General features: G+C 36.0%; 1 protein-coding gene across 1 annotated transcript in view; it reads right to left on the bottom strand.

Annotated features, from left to right (window-relative positions):
* Nucleotides 1-22400, bottom strand: part of MDGA2 (MAM domain containing glycosylphosphatidylinositol anchor 2) — a 797493-nt gene that overhangs the window by 238515 nt on the left and 536578 nt on the right. The window contains exon 6 of the mRNA XM_034992713.1: nt 18369-18638. Coding sequence (XP_034848604.1) covers nt 18369-18638 — 270 coding nt within the window. The remainder of the gene's footprint in view (nt 1-18368; nt 18639-22400) is intronic.

Genomic DNA, 22400 nt, shown 5'->3' with positions numbered 1-22400 from the left:
AAACAGATACTTTAATAGGACTGTATTTATAGAAGAAAATTTGATCTGTAATTGAAAATCTCTGTACAGGGGCGCCTGGGTGGCTCAGTCGTTAAGCGTCTGCCTTCGGCTCAGGTCGTGATCCCGGGGTCCTGGGATCGAGCCCCACATCGGGCTCCCTGCTCCGCGGGAAGCCTGCTTCTCCCTCTCCCACTCCCCCTGCTTGTGTTCCCTCTCTCGCTGTGTCTCTCTCTGTCAAATAAATAAATAAAATCTTAAAAAAAAAAAAAAAGAAAAGAAAATCTCTGTACAAAGCAATCTATAAGCCCTGAGGGCTTCTCCCGAGAATTCTTTTCTAAATAATGAAGTAGAAAGTAACACTGATTTTACAAAAACTTAACATAGCAAAAAAGAAAAAATATATTTGCTGACTTGGCTTTTTTTTATTACCTTTTTTGGTACTGAAGTGTAATTTACACTTCTCATGTGCTTACTGTCCATTCATATATTAGTATCTGTTCAAATCTCCACCTATTTTTAAATATTAGTTTGTTGTCCTATTATTGAATTGCAGGAGTTATTTATATAATCAGGTTATAAGTTATTTGCGTGCTTATGGGATGAGAGTAATTTTTCCCAATTTCTGGCTTACTTTCCTAATGGTGTTTTTTTAATAAATAGAAGTTTTTAATATTTTATAAAACTCAATTTTTATGGTAAGTTTTGTTTACTATAGATTTATTAAGAATATGTCATCAGAGAATAATGACAGTTTTACTTCATTTATAATCCGCTGGGTTTTATTTCTTTTTCTTGTCTTATTTCACTAGTGGAAACTGCAGAAGGTGTAATGTTGAATAGATGTAATGAAAATGGACATCATTCTCTTGTTGCCAGTCTTTGGAAAAGAAGTATTCAGTATTTTACTATTAGGTATTATCTTAGCTATAGTTTTTGTCGTTCTGTTTGATTAGATTGACTATCCCCTTCTATTTCTAAAATTGATGTTAAATTTTACCAAAAGTTGTTCTGTATTAATTGAAATATTATTTTTCATTTCAATTTGTTAATGTAGTAATTGCATTAATTGCTATTTGATTGTTAAGCCAATATGCATTTCTTGGATACATTCCAAACCAATAGGTCCAGAAATAAAATTCTGTATTATCCTGTTTATATATTGGTAGAATTGATTTGCTAATACTTTGTTCAGATTTTTATGTCTATGATTATGAAGCCTACTAGCATTTAATTTTCATTTCTTGTAATATATTACTGCCTTCTTTTACTACCAGGGTTATGGTGACTTGTGATATGAGTTGGAAATTTTCTCCTTTTTGACTTTATGAATTTTGTTTGTGTGTGTACAGGGTTGGTTTTATTTATTCCTAAATGTTTAAAAGATTTCACTAGTGAAGTCAGTAGGCTATGTTTTCTCTTTTAGATATTTTAAATGATAAATATTTAGAATATGAATGAAGAATATAAATTTTTAAAAATGTCTTCTTATGTTAGTTTTGATGAGTTGTGCTTTTCAATAAACCTATACTGGCAAAAAGTTGTTCATAAAACTCCCTCATTGTCTTTTTAAGTTTGTAAATTCTATAGTAATGCTACCTCTTTCATTCCTGATGTTAGTAACTTGTATTTTGTCTATTGTTTTCCTGATCAGTCCTTTTAAGAATTTATCAACTTTGTTAATGTTATCCAGGAACATATTTTTGGCTTTTTAAATTTTGTTTTTTTTAAATTTCATTGACATACGCCCTTTTTAAAGTATTTTCTTTCTCCTCCTTTGGGTTTGATATCTATGTCTCATATATTCTTTGTTTCCCCTATTTCTCTTGTGTTTAAAAGCATGATTCAATTATTTGACAACATTTAGCACTCATTAAAAATTCTTAGCTAATTATGAATAGAATAATATAACTAAAATGCCAGCAGTAAACATTGTATTTAATGGTGTACTACTTAAAACTTTCCCCTGGGGATTGGAAAAAAGAGAAGGATACATGATATTCTACTTCTTTAACACATGTAATTTGGACATCTTTGGCAATAAGTCAAGTCAAGAAACAGATATAACATATGTAAGGATTAAAAGAAGAAATACATCCTTCATTATCTGAAGCCAACATGATTCTGTACATAGAAAATTCAAAAGAATCTAAGACAAATCATTATAATCAATAAGTGAATTTAGTAAGGTTGAGTAATACAAGGTCAATATACAAAATCATTTGCATTGCTATATACCAGCATAAAATAAATAGGAAGTGAAATTTTTTAAATGATACTATTTACATTACCAAGAACAAGAACAACGAAACTATGAAATACTAAAAATAAATCTAACAGATGTTTAAGACCATTCCTCCGAAAATCACAAACTTTTTTGAAAGAAATTAAAGATGACAACCAAATGAAGGGATAGATAATGTTGACAGATTGGAATATTTGCACATTCAGTTCAATCCAAATAAAATTTTCAGGGGCTTTTTTTTGGGGGGGGTGAAGTAAAAATTAATAAGCTGCTCAGAAAATGTATGTGGAAACACACAAGGCCAAGAATAGCCAAGGAATCTTGAAAAAGAAGAAAAAAAAGCCAGAATACTTGGCACTACCAGATTTTAAAATTTAATATAATGCTATAGTAATTAAGATGCAGTAATATTAGTATAAGTATAAACAAAAACCAATAGAAACAAAATAGGTCCAGAAAGAGAGCCACATGTATTGATACTTTTATGTATGACAAATGTGATATTGTAGTGGAATGGGAAGGAATGGTCAATTCTATAGGTCGTGATGAATTAACTAGATATCGAAATTGAAAAAAATTACCTTATGCCTACCTCAAACCACATATAAAAATCAATTTGAAATGAATTAAGGGTTAAATGTTGTAGGTAACACAATGAAACTTTTAGCAGAAAACATATGATTATATCTTTATTACCTGGGGTTAGGAAAAGATTTCTTAAGTAGGATACAAAATGCACTAACTAAAATTTTTTTGATAGTTTAGACTGCATCACAATGAAGACTTTTGTGCATTATAGGACAACATTAAGATTGTGAGAAGGCAAGCCATAAAGTAGGAGGAAATATTTTTCAATAAATATATTCAATAAATGACATTTCAAAATATACAAAGAACTCTACAAATAAAGAAGAAAAAATACAACTCAAAAGGATGAGGGGGTGCGTGGGAAGGGAGATGGGCCAAAGACTTGAAAAAGTGATTGTCAAAAAGATAATCAAATGGTCAAAAACCATTTGAAGAGTTGCTCGACGCATCCATCATAAGACAAATGTAATTTAGAACCACAGTATGATTCCATAGTACCAACAGAGTGGTTAAAATAAAAAATACAGACAATATCCAGTGTTGACAAAGATGTGGAACAAAAACAATGCTTGTAGAGATGTACACTGGAAGATTTGGTATTAGATATTAATCTTCTCTTACCCTATAATTCCTAAGTATATGTCCAATAGAAATGCATTCATATGTTCACCAAAAGATTGGTACAAAAATATTCTGAGTGTAACTATTCACATAAAGGTGTCAAACTGGAAATAAAAGTTCATAAATAGTCAAATAAATTAATTTTATTATATGCATACAGGGGAACACTATATTATAATGAAAATAAAAAGGCTCTTGCTACACACAGCAGCATATGAATCTCACAAATATAATACTGGGACAGAAATCTAGACGCAAATTGCATTGTATAGTTCCTTTTATATAAAATTTAAAAGAACAAAACCAATCTAAGAAGTTCGAAGTCAGAATAGAGGTCACATTTCAGGGATGCTATGGAGGAAGGGCAGGAGGAAAGCTTCTTGACAGCTATGGATTCTTTGCTTCTCAATTTGGGTGCTGATGACACAGATATGCTCACTCTTTGAAAGTTTATTAAGCTATATACTTATAACGTCCACAATTTCTGTTATATTTTAATAATTTAAAATATCTTACACTGCATTTTTAAGATAGTGCTTTAATATACTTAGATTATATCATCAGCAAGCAGGGGGGCATTATATGATAATCAAGTATTAAAACTAGTAACGAAATCCTGGGGACACGGAGTCTAGACTTCTAATACTGTGAGAGGAAAAAATTACTGAACCAGAACCTTGCTATCCAAGTGAATATCATCCTTTATGTCTCTGAAAACTCCCACTAAATAAACTTCTATATTAATAGACCAACGGCAATCTGTTACATGCCTCCCTTTTGAGTTTTTCTACTTTTGTTAGAAGAAATTAATAGTCACTGTGAAAGGAAATGAAATGTGCTACACTAGAAACAATCCTTCAAAAAACTTTCTGTAAAGAAAGTTAGCATTTAACTTGTACTATAAGAAGGAGCCATAATATGACATTTTACATTGTCTTTAGATCAAATACACACACACACACCAGGGTAATTAGGAGAAAATTTAGGAAGGAAATTGATAAAGGCAACATAAATATCCATTATTTCATTTTCCATTATGTTGGTTTCTCGTCTTGGATAATCTGACAGCATATCTTGTAGTGCTACGGGAAACATGACGATTTTACAGGAATCGGGAGGGCCATAAATGACAATATTGTGTTCATTTGACTGTGTTCATTGACTCCATGGGGCTTAATGGATGACGCAAGGGAGGGAGCACATTTTGGAAGCCTAAAAAAGAGCTCTTACTATTAGAGTAAAAATTAGGTTTCAAAAATTAGAAAGCACATTGAAAAACTTTAACAAATGAGGTGAGAAATGTTAGCAAATGGAGTACAGAGCTTCAGAAGAGTCTTTTTTTTTTTTTTTTTAAGATTTTATTTATTTATTTGATGGGGGGGGTAGAGAGAGAGAGCACAAGCAAGGAGAGCACCAGGCAGAAGGAGAAGCAGACTCCCTGCTGAGCAAGGAGCCCGATGTGGGACTCGATCCCAGGAACCTGAGATCATGACCTGAGCCGAAGTCAGACGTTTAACCAACTGAGCCACCCAGGTGCCCCCAGAAGAGACTTAAGACACAGGTTGGTGAACAATTGAGACCGAGAGAGAGAGACATCATTATAACCCAGAAGATAGGAGCTGATGAAGATGGGCCACAGGGAAGAGGCCTGCTCTAAGTTCCCAGTAAGTGCTGTCCACGCAGGCCAGATGACAGCCTTCTCCCAAGATCACTCTCAGAGAGAGATGAGTGTCAGGTCAAGAAGTACTGACATCTGAAACTCTAAGGTGTATGTCAAGAAGCATTACAATCTGACATTAATATTGTATCAAAACGTACAGTGTTTTTTGGAATTGTGTTTTTTCTTTGTTTTTATTTTGTTGTGTATGCCTGTGTATAAGATTATGCACCTTTTAAAGTGGTTTTAAAGGAAATTTTTATCTAAGCAGAGTTTGTGAACAGCAGCACGATTTTTGTTTTGTTTTTAGAGAAGGAGGGAGAAGAGAGAGAGAGAATCCCAAGCAGGCTCCACACCCACCTTGGAGCCCAACATGGGCCTCGATCCCATGACCCTGAGATCATGACCACAGCCAAAATCAAGAGTCAGACACCTAACCGAACGAGTCACCCAGGTGCCCCTGAAAGGAACACTATTGACATTTTGGATAAGATAATTATTTTTTTGTGGAGCCTGTCTGTGCTCAGCAGCATTCCTGGCTTCTACCTTTTAGATACCCACTGCACACCACCACCTCCAGTCATGACAATCAAGAATGTCTCAATAAACTGCCAAATATCCCTTAAAAGGAAAAATTGCCTCCAGTTGAGAACCACTGACCTAAGCAGATAAATAAAATGACACCTCTCTCTCCTTTTTTTTTTTTTTTTCCAATGGGTTCGCGTCATCCACTCTATTGTGGCTGAAACTCAAACGTGGATTGTATTATCTCTATGCATGTTAAGTATAGTAAAGTTATGTGGGGCATAAGTTATAGAAAGCATGGAAAGACTAATCCTAATGTTTATATGACTTAAACCTTCTCTAATTAAAAAATATTAAAAGTTTTAAAAGTATTTTCCCAACTTCATGATTTTGAAAATTAAATAGTTTTGGAACACATTTATTGACCTTCCATGGATAAATTTTCACTTACTAGTCATTAACACTTGAATCTTAACAGATGAATTCTGGTTAAGATGGGCTTGAATTTTGGGGTTGATGATTTACATGCATGCATAGTTTTCAGATATTTGTTGAGGCAAAAAAGTAAAAAAAAAAAAAAGAAGAAGAAAAGATTCTTTGAAAGCTAAAATGAAGATATCTTATGGAGTCTGGAGAGGAATAATTTAAGAACTAGGTTTGATTGATTCTATTTAGAAGTTTCCTGAAGCATTTATTTATTTATTTATTTAAAAGATTTATTTATTTGACAGAGAGAGACACAGCGAGAGAGGGAACACAAGCAGGGGGAGGAGAGGGAGAAGCAGGCTTCCCACCGAGCAGGGAGCCTGATGCGGGGCTCAATCCCAGGACCCTAGGATCATGACCTGAGCCGAAGGCAGACACTTAACAACTGAGCCACCCAGGAACCTCTAGAAATTTCCTGAAGTGTTTAAATAGAGCACTGGTTTTGGAAGTATTTAAGATAGAATTCAAAGGGAAACAAAAACAGAGCAAAAAGAAAATTTGGCAGGTTGACTAATTCAATTGAAAATTGTACATAAAATCTCATGCAAGTCAAGACTGCAAAAAATTAAATTTTAAGCATCATTTTAAAATCATAAAATAAAATGTATAAATTAGTTTCTGAAAATATTCTATTATAAAAGATGGAAGTTAAATATAGATTTTTCTTTTTTTTCTTTTTTTTTTTTTTTAAGATTTTATTTCTTTATTTGACAGAGAGAGAGACACAGAAAGGGAACACAAGCAGGGGGAATGGGAGAGGGAGAAGCAGGCTTCCCGCGGAGCAGGGAGCCCGATGCGGGGCTCGATCCCAGGATCCTGGGATCATGACCTGAGCTGAAGGCAGACGCTTAACGACTGAGCCACCCAGGCGCCCCTAGATTTTTCTTTAAAAGGTTATCAACAGTTTCTAACATTGCATGTATAAGAAAATAGAGTAAATTCAAAAAGCTAGTTAATGTCACCATTCTGAGCAGCAAAGAAAAGAGACACTTCATTTCTAAATATGTAAAGATTCTCATTGTTCAAAGACCAGTTCATATGTCACCTTCCTCTGTGGAATTTTCCTGTTTCTCCCGAATCAGAATTAATTGTTTCTTCATCTGAGCTCCCAACAATTCATGCCTATGCTTCTATTGTGGTTATGGTCTTCCTTAGGATGTATGCCTGATATTTTTCTCCCTGTAAGTGTAAGAATCCATGGTTTCAGGGACTGCACTCATTCCTCTTCTTGTCCCTCATAGCAACTGATGCAGATACAGTCTGGAGTAGAAATTTTCTAAATACCTATTGAAAGCATCATTCACATTTATCTTCTTGGTTTAATATCCTGAGGTAAGTAACTAAAAAAATATAGAAAACAGAATTTTGTTTTAAAGTTTAATGTTCTTTAATACTTGTGTTAATATGTATAAAGCTGTAGAGCCATGTATCTGTACTCATGCATTTCCATGGATAAGTTTGTAAACAGAAATAAAGAATGATTAAGACCAGAAATGGACATAGGTTAAGGTGCATTTTGACAATACTGAATCATAGGTGGTTAGAGCAAAAGTATCTTAGAGTTTATTTACTGCAATTTCTTAGTTGTAGAGAAAAGTAAGCAGAGGCTTATTTATATACTCATAATCTGATAGCTAATTTAAGGGAAACCAGAACCATATCACAGATCTCTTTCCTTATACCTTAGTGCCTACAGACGATTTAACCCACACTAACTCGGTGTGGTGAGTCAGTAGGCTTGGAAAATAAGTCTTGTCATAACAATAGGACAAAACAAAAATGAACTATTGGGGTTTCATCAGGATAAAAAGCCTTTGCACAACAAAGGAAACAATCAACAGAACTAAAAGGCAACTGACAGAATGGGAGAAGATATTCACAAATGACATATCAGATAAAGGGCTAGTATCTGAAATCTATAACGAACTTACCAAACTCAACACCCAAAAACCAAAAAAATCCAGTCAAGAAATGGGCAGATGACATGAGAAGACATTTCTTCAGAGAAGACATACAAATGGCCAATAGACACATAAAAGATGCTCAACAGCACTCACATCAGGAAAATACAAATCAAACCACAATGAGATACCACCTCACACTGGTCAGAATGGCTAAAATTAGCAACTCAGGAAACAAGAGATGTTGGTGAGGATGCAGAGAAAGGAGAACCCTCTTACAGTGTTGGTGGGAATGTAAACTGGTGCAGCCACTCTGGAAAACAGTATGGAGGTTCCTCAAAAAGTTAAAAATAGAGCTACTCTATGACCCAGCAACTGCACTTCTAGGTATTTATCCAAAGGTATTTATATAAAAATAGTGATTCAAAGGGGCACATGCACCCCAATGTTTATAGCAGCAATGTCCACAATAGCCAAACTACGGAAAGAGCCCAGATGTCCACTGACAGATGAATGGATAAAGAAGATGTGGAATATCACTTAGCCATCAAAAAGAATGAAATCTTCCCATTTGCAATGATGTGGATGGAACTAGAGGGTATTATGCTAAGGAAATAAGTCAGTCAGAGAAAGACAAACACCATATGATTTCACTCATATGTGGGAATTTAAGAAACAAAACATGAACATAGGGGAAGGGAAGGAAAAATAAAATAAGATGAAAACAGAGAGGGAGGCAAACCATAAGAGACTCTTAATTATAGGAAACAAACAGAGCTACTGGAGAGGAGAGGGGTGGGGGAATGGGGTAATTGGGTGATGGGCATTAAGGAGGAAACTGGATGTAATGAGCACTGGGTGTTATATTGCAACTGATGAATCACTAAATTCTACCCCTGAAACCAATAATATAGTATATGTTAACTAAATTGAATTTAAATTAAAAATTTAATAAAACAAAAACAATAAGACAAAAAAATCTGAATTAGTAGTTCTCAAATTAATATCATTGTTTTGGCCCCATTTTACAACTATCGGGTATACAAAACAAAACCAAAAACCAAAAACTAAAAAAAAAAAAAAACAACAAAAAACCCAAAATATATAAAATGCCTTCAAAGAAACTGATTAAATAATTTAAAAAATAATCTTAGTTGAGTAAGATTCTTATTTTCTGGATATTAGCAGGTATTGACTTTTAAAGCACTACTACCAGTTGGCATGTCTCTTTTTGACTAGAGTAAGTTTGACTCCATCTACCAAGGTGGACAATATAAGCTTTAATAAAATAAACATATATAACTAAGCTGTCTGTATATCTTTATGTAAATATAACAATAAGAGTAGGAGGGGTGCCTGGGTGACTCAGTTAATTCATCTGACTTTGGCTCAGGTCATGATCTCAGGGTTTTAGGGATCCAGCCTGAGGCAGGCTCCACACTCAGCGGGGAGTCTGCTTGTCCCTCTGCCCCTCCCCCCACTCATGGAGCATGCTCTCTCTCAAATAAATAAAATCTTTAAAAATAATAAGACGGGCGCCTGGGTGGCTCAGTTGGTTAACCGACTGCCTTCGGCTCAGGTCATGATCCCGGAGTCCTGGGATCGAGTCCCGCATAGGGCTCCCTGCTCAGCGGGGAGCCTGCTTCTCCCTCTGACCCTATCCCCTCTCATGCTGTTTCTCTCTCTCTCTCTCTCTCTCAAATAAATAAAATCTTTAAAAAATAATAATAATAATGAGTAGGCAATATCTAGACAAATGTTTTTTACTTGAAATTATATATTTTATGATAATTCCTCATATGTTATTTCAATGAACAAAGGTAAGTTAGATATATCCTATTAATGAAAAGAAACTGAGCTATCTATATTCAGATGAGAACTACTGAATTTGATAATTTTCATATTTTGTATAGCTCAGATTAATTTTTTAAAAAATAATAATGAAACCATTTCAGAACTATAAAACATAATATAATAAAATTCTCTCTGGTGTTTTGGGGAGAGGTAATTACTACAGAATATTAAATTGGGAAAACAGAAATAGAGCATTTAATCTACATGAATAATTGGGACACCTGCACACAGCTGACAGCTTTGCTTTTGGAGAATGTTAAAGATTGGTTTTCTACAATTTCAGCTATTATCATTATAGTTTTTATTAATGGCAGATCATGGAAGAAAACTGTTGATAAGTTGAAATTTAATTTGATTAATCTAAATGCTTAGGAAGTGCAATGACCTTGTTATTGGAAATTCACAAATAACATACTTTTAGAAACACATTGAAAGCTGAATTTAATCAATTATTTCTGGAAAATTGTCAATTAATTCTGACTGACTTTCTGATCAATGGCTTGAGATAGATACCTTTTGGCAAAAACAATGAACATACTTTTTAAAATATAGGTTACTTGTTTTGTTCCGTGTTTATATATCATGCTTTATTCGTGCAGTTATTTTGTATCTTTGTCTTCTGTGATTCAACTGGTCTCTTCTAAGTAATAGACATTCTTAAAATTCTTGTACATTAATTTGTAAAATAGGCAGTAAAAGTAAAGGAGTCATGCTAAGTCCTTCACAATGCAATATTATTTAAAAATCATAAACTATAAACACTCTGTTGGTTAGAACTTGAAGTATGCCCACCGTTACCACAGAAGAAAGTGCCGACTAACAAAAACAGAATTTCCTCCAATCAAAAACTATTATATATTTAAGAAAGAATCCCTAGTAAGTCTCTGGCAAGGCAAAAATACAGGAAATACTAAAGGACATTAGTCAGTTCAATTTGGGGGCTGGGGAGTGGATTATATATTTTTTAAAACTTGGCTAAATTTTGTAAGGCACTGTAGTACCTTGGTTAAGCCAGTGACCCTGGAACCATATTGTGTGGGTTTTGAATCTCAGCTTTGCTGCTTAGATAAGGCTTGTCTGGGGGAAGTTATTTAACTGTTCCCTCTTCAGTTTTACTTTTCTTTAAAATGGGAATCATAATATTTTTTGCCTCATGAATATTTTGGAATGATTAAAAAGTTAATGTACACAGTGTGCCTGGTAGCTTGGTACATAGTAAGTGTTCAATCGGTATTAACGATTACTATTACCTAGGTGCAACTGACAGACTCAAATGTTCACATTTTTTTCTCATAATATACATTTTTTTTGTAATAAGCCTAAAGATCATTTAGTAATGTTAGGAGTGCTAATATTTGATATATTTCCATTAAGTGAATTCTGAACATTTAATATCATAATTCAGATTTTTAGAGAGAACTCGGTCATTTCATGTGGATATACTAGAGTTAGTTAAATCAACACTTTTCAGTACAGAGGGTTATGATGTTCCTGGAGGTTACAGTATATTTCTGCACAGTTAGGGCAATGTAAATTCATGCCTCACTGAATACATATTGACTTCCGCCATAAAGGTTAAATCTATTTCAATATTGACAACATTTTTTTCCCTCTCTTCATATTAGAAATCTGAGATGACAGCCAACAAAAATAGGCTGGGATATTTCTAAAATTAAAAAACTGTTTACAATGTCATTTAGCAGAGGACAGGGGTTCAAGATAGGGGCTGATGAAATTAAGGAGAAAATGGGAACAAAATAGGAGGCATAAGTGAGCTTGAAGCAGCATGGGATTCGACGTGAAGAATACGGTTTGTGGAGTACACCGCATATTGTCATGCCTTTTTAAAAACACGTCTGTAGGTTATTTGACACTCCTCCCTTTGATCCCGCCCAGGAAACATGCCAGCCTTTATCACTGCCTGGAATAGAATGCAGGTATGACTCTGCATGACTTCAGAGCCCAGGTTAAAAGAACCCACACAGTTCTTGGGATCTTTGCCTGGGATCCAGTAGAAATCTGGCTACCGTGAACCTGCCATGTGGAGAAAGAATGTAAAGAGACTTCTGAGAGTCACTGACAGAGACAGACAGAGACTGACCTGAAGAATTCAGCTGTTTAAACTTTTTAGTTTAACAACAGATATCTAAATGAAAAGCCTTGAACATGATTCTGGCCCCAGCAGCTTTCTGAGTGCAATCATATAAGACCCTGAATTTTTTAGCTGAGCCTCTCAACCCCCAGATTTGTGAGCAAAACAAATGACAGCTACTGTTTTAAGCTATTGTTTGGGGGTGGCTTATTACACACCAATAAATAATCAGAATAATGTGGCCTTTCAAATGAGCTAGTCACATCACACAGATGTTTAGTATGATTTAATATGTATATAAAGTTTCCTAATTTAGCTTAATATCCTTTAGTACATAATTAGGATATCAAAGGGAGATAGATGTCTGGAAGAAATGTTTACTATAAGCCAGTAAACTTATAAAAGAGATCCACTGGGGCACCTGGGTGGCTCAGTTGGTTAAGCAACTGCCTTCAGCTCAGGTCATGATCCTGGAGTCCCAGGATCGAGTCCCGCATCGGGCTCCCTGCTCAGCAGGGAGTCTGCTTCTCCATCTCCCGCTCCCCCCTCTTGTGCTCTGTCTCTAAAATAAATAAATAAAATCTTTAAAAATAAATAAATAAAAGAGATCCATTTATTCACCATATATTTATTGAGCATCTACTATATGCTGAGTAATTTTCTAAGTTCTAGGGATACATCACTGAATAAGACAATGGATAAATTCTTCATCCCCAAAGTCCCCATGAAAGAGACAGACAATAAGTAAATAAATATGTATAAAATAACTCTAAGTAGTTACGTGATAAGAAGAAACAACAAATCATGCAAGGGGATTAGGGGTGGGTTTTTTCAGATAGGGTAGTCAAAGTCATTTCCCAGAAGATGGTATTTGAAAATTAACATTCTAGGCCAAAAGAACAGCAAATGTTTAAATCCTAAGTTGTGGAAAAGAAAAAGAAGAATAATGAGTTTAAAGTACAGTGGGCAAAAAGGAGAGGGACATGAAATGATGATGAGGAATTTGAATTCCATTTTAGGTGAGATAGAAGCCATGGGCGGAGTTTTCTTCAGGAGGATGAGATAACCCCAATCACTCTGGCGCTTGGATGAATGTAATAGAGATGCCTAGCTGTTGACAAAAATCCATGCCCTCTTATTCCTGAGCACACAGTAAGAATACATTTCCCAGCCTTCACGTCATTGGGTGACTACGTGCCGAAGGTCGCCAATAGGATGTAAGTAGAACCAATGCCTATCTGACCATAAAAGCTCACTGAAGCTCTTTCCCACTTCCAGCTGACAGGGATGGAAGTAACACTCAGAGAAACCTTAGAAGCCACAGATTGAAGATGGCAGAGGCATCATCAACCTAGGTGTCTGAATGACTGCATGGAGCAGACTCTCCACCTCTACACACACACCAATCCCACACACAACACCATCACCAGCATTATGGACTAGGAAACACCTGAACTCTTCCATGAGAAAAATCTAAAGTGTTCTTGTTTCATGTAATTACATGTATGGGTCTGTTTGTTAACAGCCTAGTCTACCTTATCTCATACGGTGGATAAAAGAGGGGATTCTAAAAGTGGAGCCAGGGCAGAAAGGTTAATGAAAAGACTATTTTAATCAACTACAGGAGATATATTGATAGTTTACAGAAGGGTGTTAACAGTGAACCTGGCAAGATATGAGCAGATACAGAGTATAGTTTGAAGAGAGAACCAACGTGGACAAGGGTGGCAGAAGGGGAACCTGTCTACTTCATCTCAATCCTACTGAGGAGCTTTTCATGGGACCAGTCGGAGCTCTGAAATATTTTCTCTGAAAAGGCACCTGATCTATCTGAGGAAGCCAAAACCCGTGTGACGACAGGACAGAGGTGGCCATACTGGGATGTGTGTGCTCTCACAGAGTTTCTGGTAAGCATTTCCACTAAACAGATGAGAGTCACAGGGAAGGAGAGGCTTGTCACAAACTCTGTTTAGTTGGCTGCTTGGAGGCAAGAGAGAAGCCTTCAGCAGAAAGGGGGAAAGGACGCTGCACGAGAGCTTGTGCTCAGAGAATGTGGCACTTCAAGGGGCTCTTGGGAGATTCCATCACTAGAACTCAATCCTTGATACACATGGATGTACGCTCTTCTAGATAGAGGAATCTCCCAAGAGTCCCAATAAGGTGTCACATAAGAAAGAAAAATGTTTTATATAGAGAAGACCTCTCTACTCTACCCCAAGCTGGGGTCGTCAGAACCTGGCGATCAGGTCAGGAGTGGGTGGTCAGGAGGGTGGAGGATAGACAGACAAAGAGGAAGAAGCCAACCATACCACCAACTCTGCTTTCCCACTGCAGATCTCCAGCCCAGTGTGGACCCAAGCCGGGCATGAGAGAAATTTTTGCATTGAATCAGGTTTGGAATTTTACTACTATGTTGGATCATGCATCCAAAAACAGTGAACTAAATCTGTGCTTGTGATTTGAATGTACTGTCAGACTCTCTATTTCTAATAATGAGCATAAGGGTCATGGGGTATGTCTGACTTTTCTTCTTGAAACAGGGGAAGATTAAGCCACTGAATAAAATTTAGAGACCACAGGAAACTAAAATACAATAATGTCTTGATCATGTTATAAACCATGCTTGTTCAACACAGTGGTTCAATTCATGACAGAGGAGAAATGTGGAAATGACATACTGAACAGGAGTTTGGAAAGCACTGAGCCCAGGCCACGGTGCTTCTCTCCTGACTTGGGAGAAACATGGCTCAATCATTACAATTTCTTTCTTTTTTTTTTTTAAAGATTTTATTATTTATTTATTTGACAGAGAGAGAGATAGCGAGAGCAGGAACACAAGCAGGGGGAATGGGAGAGGGAGAAGCAGGCTCCTCGCCGAGCAGGGAGCCCGATGTGGGACTCGATCCCAGGACCCTGGGATCATGACCTGAGCCGAAGGCAGATGCTTAACGACTGAGCCACCCAGGCGTCCCCAACCATTACAATTTCTTAAAGAATCATAAGAAAAGGCACTACGGCTATGTTTATAAATATCTAACAAAATATTAAAACATATGAGATTCCTCTTCAGTTTTGAGCTTGCTTTCTACATGAAGTATTATTGTCTACGTTATTTAAAGTTTTAGTTTCCTATTAAAAAATATCAAATGACAAATTCAGAAATGTTTCTAGAGTTTTATTCCTGTCTGCACCCTATATTCTTATTTTTTGCCCATGAATATTCTCAAGTGGTAATGGGAATTCTATGTACAAAATATCCCTGTGTTTGCCCAGAAAACCTGGTCTGTGGATTTCGATTTAATTACAGATAAGAACGGCAGAAAAATAAACCTAGAGCTCTATTTTTACTGTACCCATAACACAGTTAATCTGAGACACTGGAGAGGTCTACGGATTCAGAAGACTTGAAAATAATTTCTTTGATATAATAAAAAGAGAACCATTTTCTTTAACTGAATTCCTTGGCCTTTGTGGCAGAAATCAGATGCCTCACATTATTGTAGCAGTTTCTCTCCCCACATGCAATCTAGGACCCATTAACCAAGGCTATTTCTATATTCAGTAACATTTTATACAAACTCGATTTTATGAATGATGTGGATGCCACTGCTGAGAGGTCCCACTAGTAATATAATATGGTGATGCAAATGCACACTTCAGATAAATTAAAGGCATAAAAATAAATTATAAATTGGGGAAATACATTTTTAAGCTATATATTTTTTTTAGGTCATTCCTGTCAAAGTTGGAAACTATCCTTTGTAAGAACACGATGAAAACTGCTAGATGAAACAGGGGAGAGTAGATCGCTTCCTGAGCTGTGGCTTGTTAGTCCCTTATGGAGGGCACCTGAGCAACACAGACATTTTATGCTAGATATTCTCCCAGTTGTATAGGAATTCAATGTAGTTGCAGATAATCTTCTGGTCAAACTATATTTAATGCATCATTTTTCTCTAGTGAGTTCCTACTGTTGATAGAATAATGGAATGAAAAGTTCTCCATTGCATCCATGAGTCTTAAAAATTGTTTGGCAATGCTTTAATTAATCTCACAATTTTTGTAGCAAGATTTGGTAGAAGTATTTCTATTTGAGAAAGCATGTGTTTAAAGATAAATAAAAAGCAGAAATAATAAACATGGGTAATTTGTACAGTTTTGTTCTTTTTTTTTTCTTGAAAATTGGGATGGCCAAAGAACAAAATCTAGTTACTCACTGTGACAAGGCTTAGAGCAGTGTCATTTCACCAATACTGATATCAAAGTTAGGAAGGTTAAGATACTTCCATTCAGGGACCCTGTCTTTTTATTTATCACCATATATTATTATTCCCTTGTATTCTTTTTTTTTTTTAAGGATTTTATTTATTTGACAGAGAGAGACACAGTGAGAGAGGGAACACAAGCAGGGGGAGTGGGAGAGGGAGAAGCAGGCTTCCCGCTGAGCAGGGAGCCCGATGCGGGGCTCGATCCCAGGACCCTGGGATCATGACCTGAGCCGAACACACATGCTTAACGGCTGAGCCACCCAGGCGTCCCTCCTTTGTATTCTTATCTTCCTTATGGATTTGTAAACCCCTTTGGGGGTAGGGATTTAGTCACTGATCTTTGTAGTTACCCCCTTGTAGCTCTTACAAATTTGCTGAGTCACTAGAATATGGTAGTTGTCCAGTAGAAATTTCTAAAATTAAACAACTGAAATAAAGATCACATTTCATTGGCTTTAAAATCCTTATTTATGTTCACATTCAAACAACTCCAAAATCAGAATGAACCTTACATTCAATACCCTTTTACGATTGCTATCAGCAGGGCACAGCAGTGGTGCTCTGGCTTGGAAGAAAATCAGAGACACTATTTCTCTATAATTCTGAATTATAAGTGTTCTTAATGACAAAGAAAGATGTTGGGTAGACAACCACAGTCATCAAAAACTGGGATTAAAAGAGTTGGGTTGGTTCTGAGTGTGAAATTTTAAGAATAATTTAAGCAATTTATTTTTCTTTATTTTCCTTTTTACATCTACTAATGGGTGATACATGGTTTAAAAGAAAACCTAAGTATAAACAGATCTGAAAGACTTCTTTCAGTAACATTCTATCTCGTAAGAAAACACTGTGGTAGCTTAATTGGCATGTTTTACTTTGTAGTGAGACATAAAATAATGGCATATCTTGCAATTACTAAATATTGTATGGCCTACGATTTTATAACAGATAGTGCATTCTTCAGAGTGTCTTGATTTATATCTAACACCTTGCAATATTTTGAATATAGTATGCTTTTGGTTAAGTAGCATATTTCTAAGAGTTTGGATAATAACAGATAACAAAACCACCATAATTCATGTTCACAAAATCACAAATGTTAATCTCAATACACTCAATTATGTTTTGCTTCCATTATAATCCTCCATCATGAGAAATTTTCATTTGCTTGTGAGAAGAGTGGGGGATCTAAGTATCTATTTTAAATTTAGAGCCATTGGTGTCCAGCCTCCATCCCCAACACAGGACCATGCCAGGTGAAGTGAGACATGAAGAAACACAACCTCCTTGCACCATAACTTACATCCTCCAAACCGGGGGGATAACATCTCCTCTAAGATGTGGTACCAGCTCACCAGGTGGCAGCAGCCATACTAGAACATCAGGGCTACCATTGACCTAGTGACTCACCTTTTATGTCAATTCCTCAAATACACTTTGTCTTTTATGATCTCTGACTTTTCCACGTCTTTCCCTAATCTTAGTCTGTTAAAACTCTACCCAGCCTATAGAACCTGATGTAAATGTCACTAGATATTTCCTAATAACCTCAGCTTGAAGTTACTGTAAGTTTTTATATGTCTATAGCTTTTGCTTATGCCTCCCAAACACTGTATCATAGGGCTATTAATTGAGATATTTTATTTTCACTGATAGTATAATCCGTGAGTACAAGGTAATATTTTATAGATCTCTATATAATCCCACAATTTAGAGCTCTGCTTCTAATAGGGACTCAATAAATGTTTATTAAATATTAAATTGATACATTTGCTAAATTCCTAAACTAATACACAATCTGTATAATAATGTTTAATGCTCTATGCCATATTTGCATTTTAATGATTTTTTTTTTACTAAGAACATATAAAAACTATTCAATGGAACAGTTTCATAGTATCATTAAGAATATGTTACGAAAACTATCCAATGCAAATATAAAGCATGATTACTAAGATTCAGAAATCTTAGTTTCCATTTATAATTAGACATCATTCATCAATTATAAATAATTTTCTACGTATGTTAGACATGTATGCAATATTTGAGGAAATGTTTTTATATTCAAAATTGTTTTGCGATAGCCTGGTTAATCCCAGAAATCTATGTGGTAACATTCTCTAGGCCAACTTACCTCTCACAATTATGTTGGTGGACTTTTTTGCAGGGTTTCCCACATTATTATTGGCGATGCAGCTGTAAGTACCAGCATCTTCTGAGGTGATGGCAGGTATGGTCAACGTTCCTCCATTTAAAACAGTCTTTTCAGGCAGAGTCCCAAAGGACCTGACCCAGGTGAGAGTGGGTGCAGGCTCTCCTCCTGTCGTAACACATACTAATGTTATGGCCTCTCCAGGATTTACAACTATAGGGTCATCCACCAAGAGTTTAATTGACGGAGATGCTAAAAAACATAAATAGAAGAAAAACATGCACTATTTAGATCTGTTACAAGTGGAATTCAACAGCATGCTTTATATTTACTCAAACAATTAAAATGGCATATTCTTTTCCTTTGCCAAGATCTTATTGTATTAATCAAGTTTAAACCACATATAATGGTTACATACATTAATTACATGGTATAAACCTGTAGAAGTGTATTAAGAATCTTACACATAGAGAGAGAGGAATCAAAATTTGTGTATTCTGAGATTATTGTTCCAAAATCAGAATGACAAGAAGGATTAAAGTTTTTAAACAAAAATCCCTTTCTCTTTGAATGCTGACAATCACCATTTGTTTCTGTCCTTCCAGGTATAAATATTGCAGCTGTTTAGTCCTTGTATTTTCATGGTGGAGATTGTCAATTATTTAATTTTGGATCATTCGGAGGTGAAATGATACATTTTTGTACCTGAACACAACTGAGTAAGAGATAAAGGCATAGATCATTCCAGTCTTTACCAAGCAGTGGGCCTGGTTTTTTATCTTGAAAGGAATAAAAAAATCATGTAATTCTAATGCAGTCTCCATACCTCACCTCTCACCTCTCCATTCACAAAAGGTCTAGACAGTGAGTTCTCATCACCACTGCTTTAAAACAAACAAACAAATGAGAGCTCAAACATAGTCACCAAACTGTGCCTCCTAGCACTCGAATGTTTAGTTTATAATAATCTCCCCAGTGAAAATAAGTCATTTGCAATCTTTCAGGTTAAAAAATACAAAGATAAAATATCCATTCAAAAAAAATGCTGTGTTAGACTTTTCATCAAACACTCAAAATAGAAACAGCACAAAAATATGTATGTTCACATACAGCACTTCTTTTCTGCTTACATTGCAGTGCTGGCCTACAACAATGCATTCCTAAAGAAAAACAGGGAGGATGCAGTATGCTGGTGTTTGATCTCACATATTCAGAGATATTTTATGCCAAAGTCAAAACTGTATTGTATGAAATCAATCCATATTAGAAACACTTAACGTGTTCAATTGTACTGTGTGATTTTTTTGCTATTAATTCAGCTTAGACTTGGAGAGTGTTTTTCTCAGAATAAAAGGTAAATTCTTGTGTGGTCTTATATTTGTCTTCCTTGTTAAAACAAAACAAAACAAAACAGAGGAGAGCAAGAAAACAATTCCCTGTTATTATCATGGTTCTGTGGGATAGACACAGTTTGCCTGGATAACATTTTTAAACATAATTTTTGCATGTTGGTCCTTCTAACATCATTTTAAGTAATATGGAAGTTTTCAAAGTATCTTAATAGACCTTGTGAGGTGTTGACTTTAAATTATAAAGATTTATGACTAAAATTAGAAAATGTACATAGTGAAAAGAATATGCAAAAGGCACTCATTTAGTAGAAAAGAAAATTCTCTGAAGAGTTAAGGTTGTTAAGCCGACAAGAGATATTACTATTTAAACATTTCAAAAATAGATATTATATTTAATTATTGATATATTGCCATGAAGAAGTAAAAGAAATCCCTATAGCCCAATTGAGCCTAATTTATACTATAAATTGTATAATCTTACAAAGGTGTTCAGTTAAAATATAATTCTAGAGATTCCAACTTTTGTATCATATTAACAAAGTTCATTTGTTTTACATCATATTGTAGTAAAATTAAAAGTCCCAAGGCTTAGGGGCCATTAATAGCATATGTTTGGACTATGGAAACATACAATGGTTACATTATCTCATGAAATATTTGCCCCCGAAATTGACTTGTACAAAGATGATTTGTTTTTCTTTCTTTTCTTTTCTTTTTTTTTTTTTTAAAGATTTTATTTATTTATTTGACAGAGAGAGACAGCGAGAGACGGAACACAAGCAGGGGGAGTGGGAGAGGGAGAAGCAGGCTTCCCGCCAAGCAGGGAGCCCGATGAGGGGCTTGATCCCAAGACCCTGGGATCATGACCTGAGCCGAACGCAGACGCTTAACGACTGAGCCACCCAGGCACCCGATGATTTGTTTTTCTATCAGACAGAAAAATTTAAAGAAAAAAAGCTCAAGAAAATTCCAAACTTCAAAAAACAATACATACATAACAAGACCATTGTTTTACCTGTAAGGCACTATGCAGAACTGTATTCACAATCGTATTTTAAAAAATCCTCTTTTTTGTGCCAGTACCATGCTGTCTTGATGATGACAGCTTTGTAATAGATCAATGGAACAGAATAGAGAGCCCAGAAATGGACCCTCAACTCTATGGTCAACTCATCTTTGACAAAGCAGGAAAGAATGTCCAATGGAACAAAGACAGTCTCTTCAACAAATGGTGTTGGGAAAATTGGATAGCCACATGCAGAAGAATGAAACTAGACCATTTCCTTACACCACACACAAAAATAGACTCCAAATGTTTGAAAGACCTAAATGTGAGACAGGAGTCCATCAAAATCCTAAAGGACAACACAGGCAGCAACCTCTTTGACCTCAGCCAAAGCAACTTCTTCCTAGAAACATCACCAAAGGCAAGGGAAGCAAGGGCAAAAATGAACTATTGGGACTTCATCAAGATAAAAAGCTTTTGCACAGCAAAGGAAACAGTCAACAAAACCAAAAGACAACCGACAGAATGGGAGAAGATATTTGCAAATGACAGATCAGATAAAGGGCTAGTATCCAAAATCTATAAAGAACTCATCAAACTCAACACCCAAAGAACAAAGAATCCAATCAAGAAATGGGCAGAAGACATGAACAGACATTTTTCCAAAGAAGACATCCAAATGGCCAACAGACACATGAAAAAGTGCTCAATATCGCTCGGCATCAAGGAAATCCAAATCAAAACCTCAATGAGATACCACCTCACACCAGTCAGAATGGCTAAAATTAACAAGTCAGGAAACGATAGATGTTGGCAGGGATGCGGAGAAAGGGGAACCCTCCTACACTGTTGCTGGGAATGCAAGCTGGTGCAGCCACTCTGGAAAACTGTATGGAGGTTCCTCAAAAAGTTGAAAATAGAGCTACCATATGATCCAGCAATTGCACTACTGGGTATTTACCCCAAAGATACAAAAGTAGGGATCCGAAGGGGTACGTGCACCCCGATGTTTATAGCAGCAATGTCCACAATAGCCAAACTGTGGAAAGAGCCAAGATGTCCATCGACAGATGAATGGATAAAGAAGAGGTGGTATATATATACAATGGAATATTATGCAGCCATCAAAAGGAATGAGATCTTGCCATTTGCAACGACGTGGATGGAACTGGAGGGTATTATGTTGAGTGAAATAAGTCAAACAGAGAAAGACATGTATCATATGATCTCACTGATATGAGGAATTCTTAATCTCAGGAAACAAACTGAGGGTTGCTGGAGTGGGGGCTGGGGTGGGAGGGATAGGGTGACTGGGTGATAGACACTGGGGAAGGTATGTGCTCTGGTAAGCGCTGTGAATTGTGCAAGACTGTTGAATCTCAGATCTGTACCTCTGAAACAAATAATGCAATATATGTTAAGAAAAAAAAAAGAAGAAGAAGAAGGTAGCGGGAGGGGAAGAATGAAGCGGGGGAAATCGGAGGGGTAGACGAACCATGGGAGACGATGGACTCTGAAAAACAAACAGGGTTCTAGAGGGTAGGGGGGTGGGAGGATGGGTTAGCCTGGTGGTGGGTATTGAGGAGGGCACATTCTGCATGGAGCACTGGGTGTTATGCACAAACAATGAATCATGGAACACTACATCTAAAACTA

Source organism: Mirounga leonina, unplaced genomic scaffold (genome assembly GCF_011800145.1).
Source record: "Mirounga leonina isolate KUSES-001 unplaced genomic scaffold, KU_Mleo_1.0 Mir_82, whole genome shotgun sequence".
Classification (NCBI taxonomy): Eukaryota; Metazoa; Chordata; class Mammalia; order Carnivora; family Phocidae; genus Mirounga; species Mirounga leonina.
Note: the sequence above shows the minus strand (reverse complement) of the source record. Positions and strands in the feature narration are given on the sequence as shown.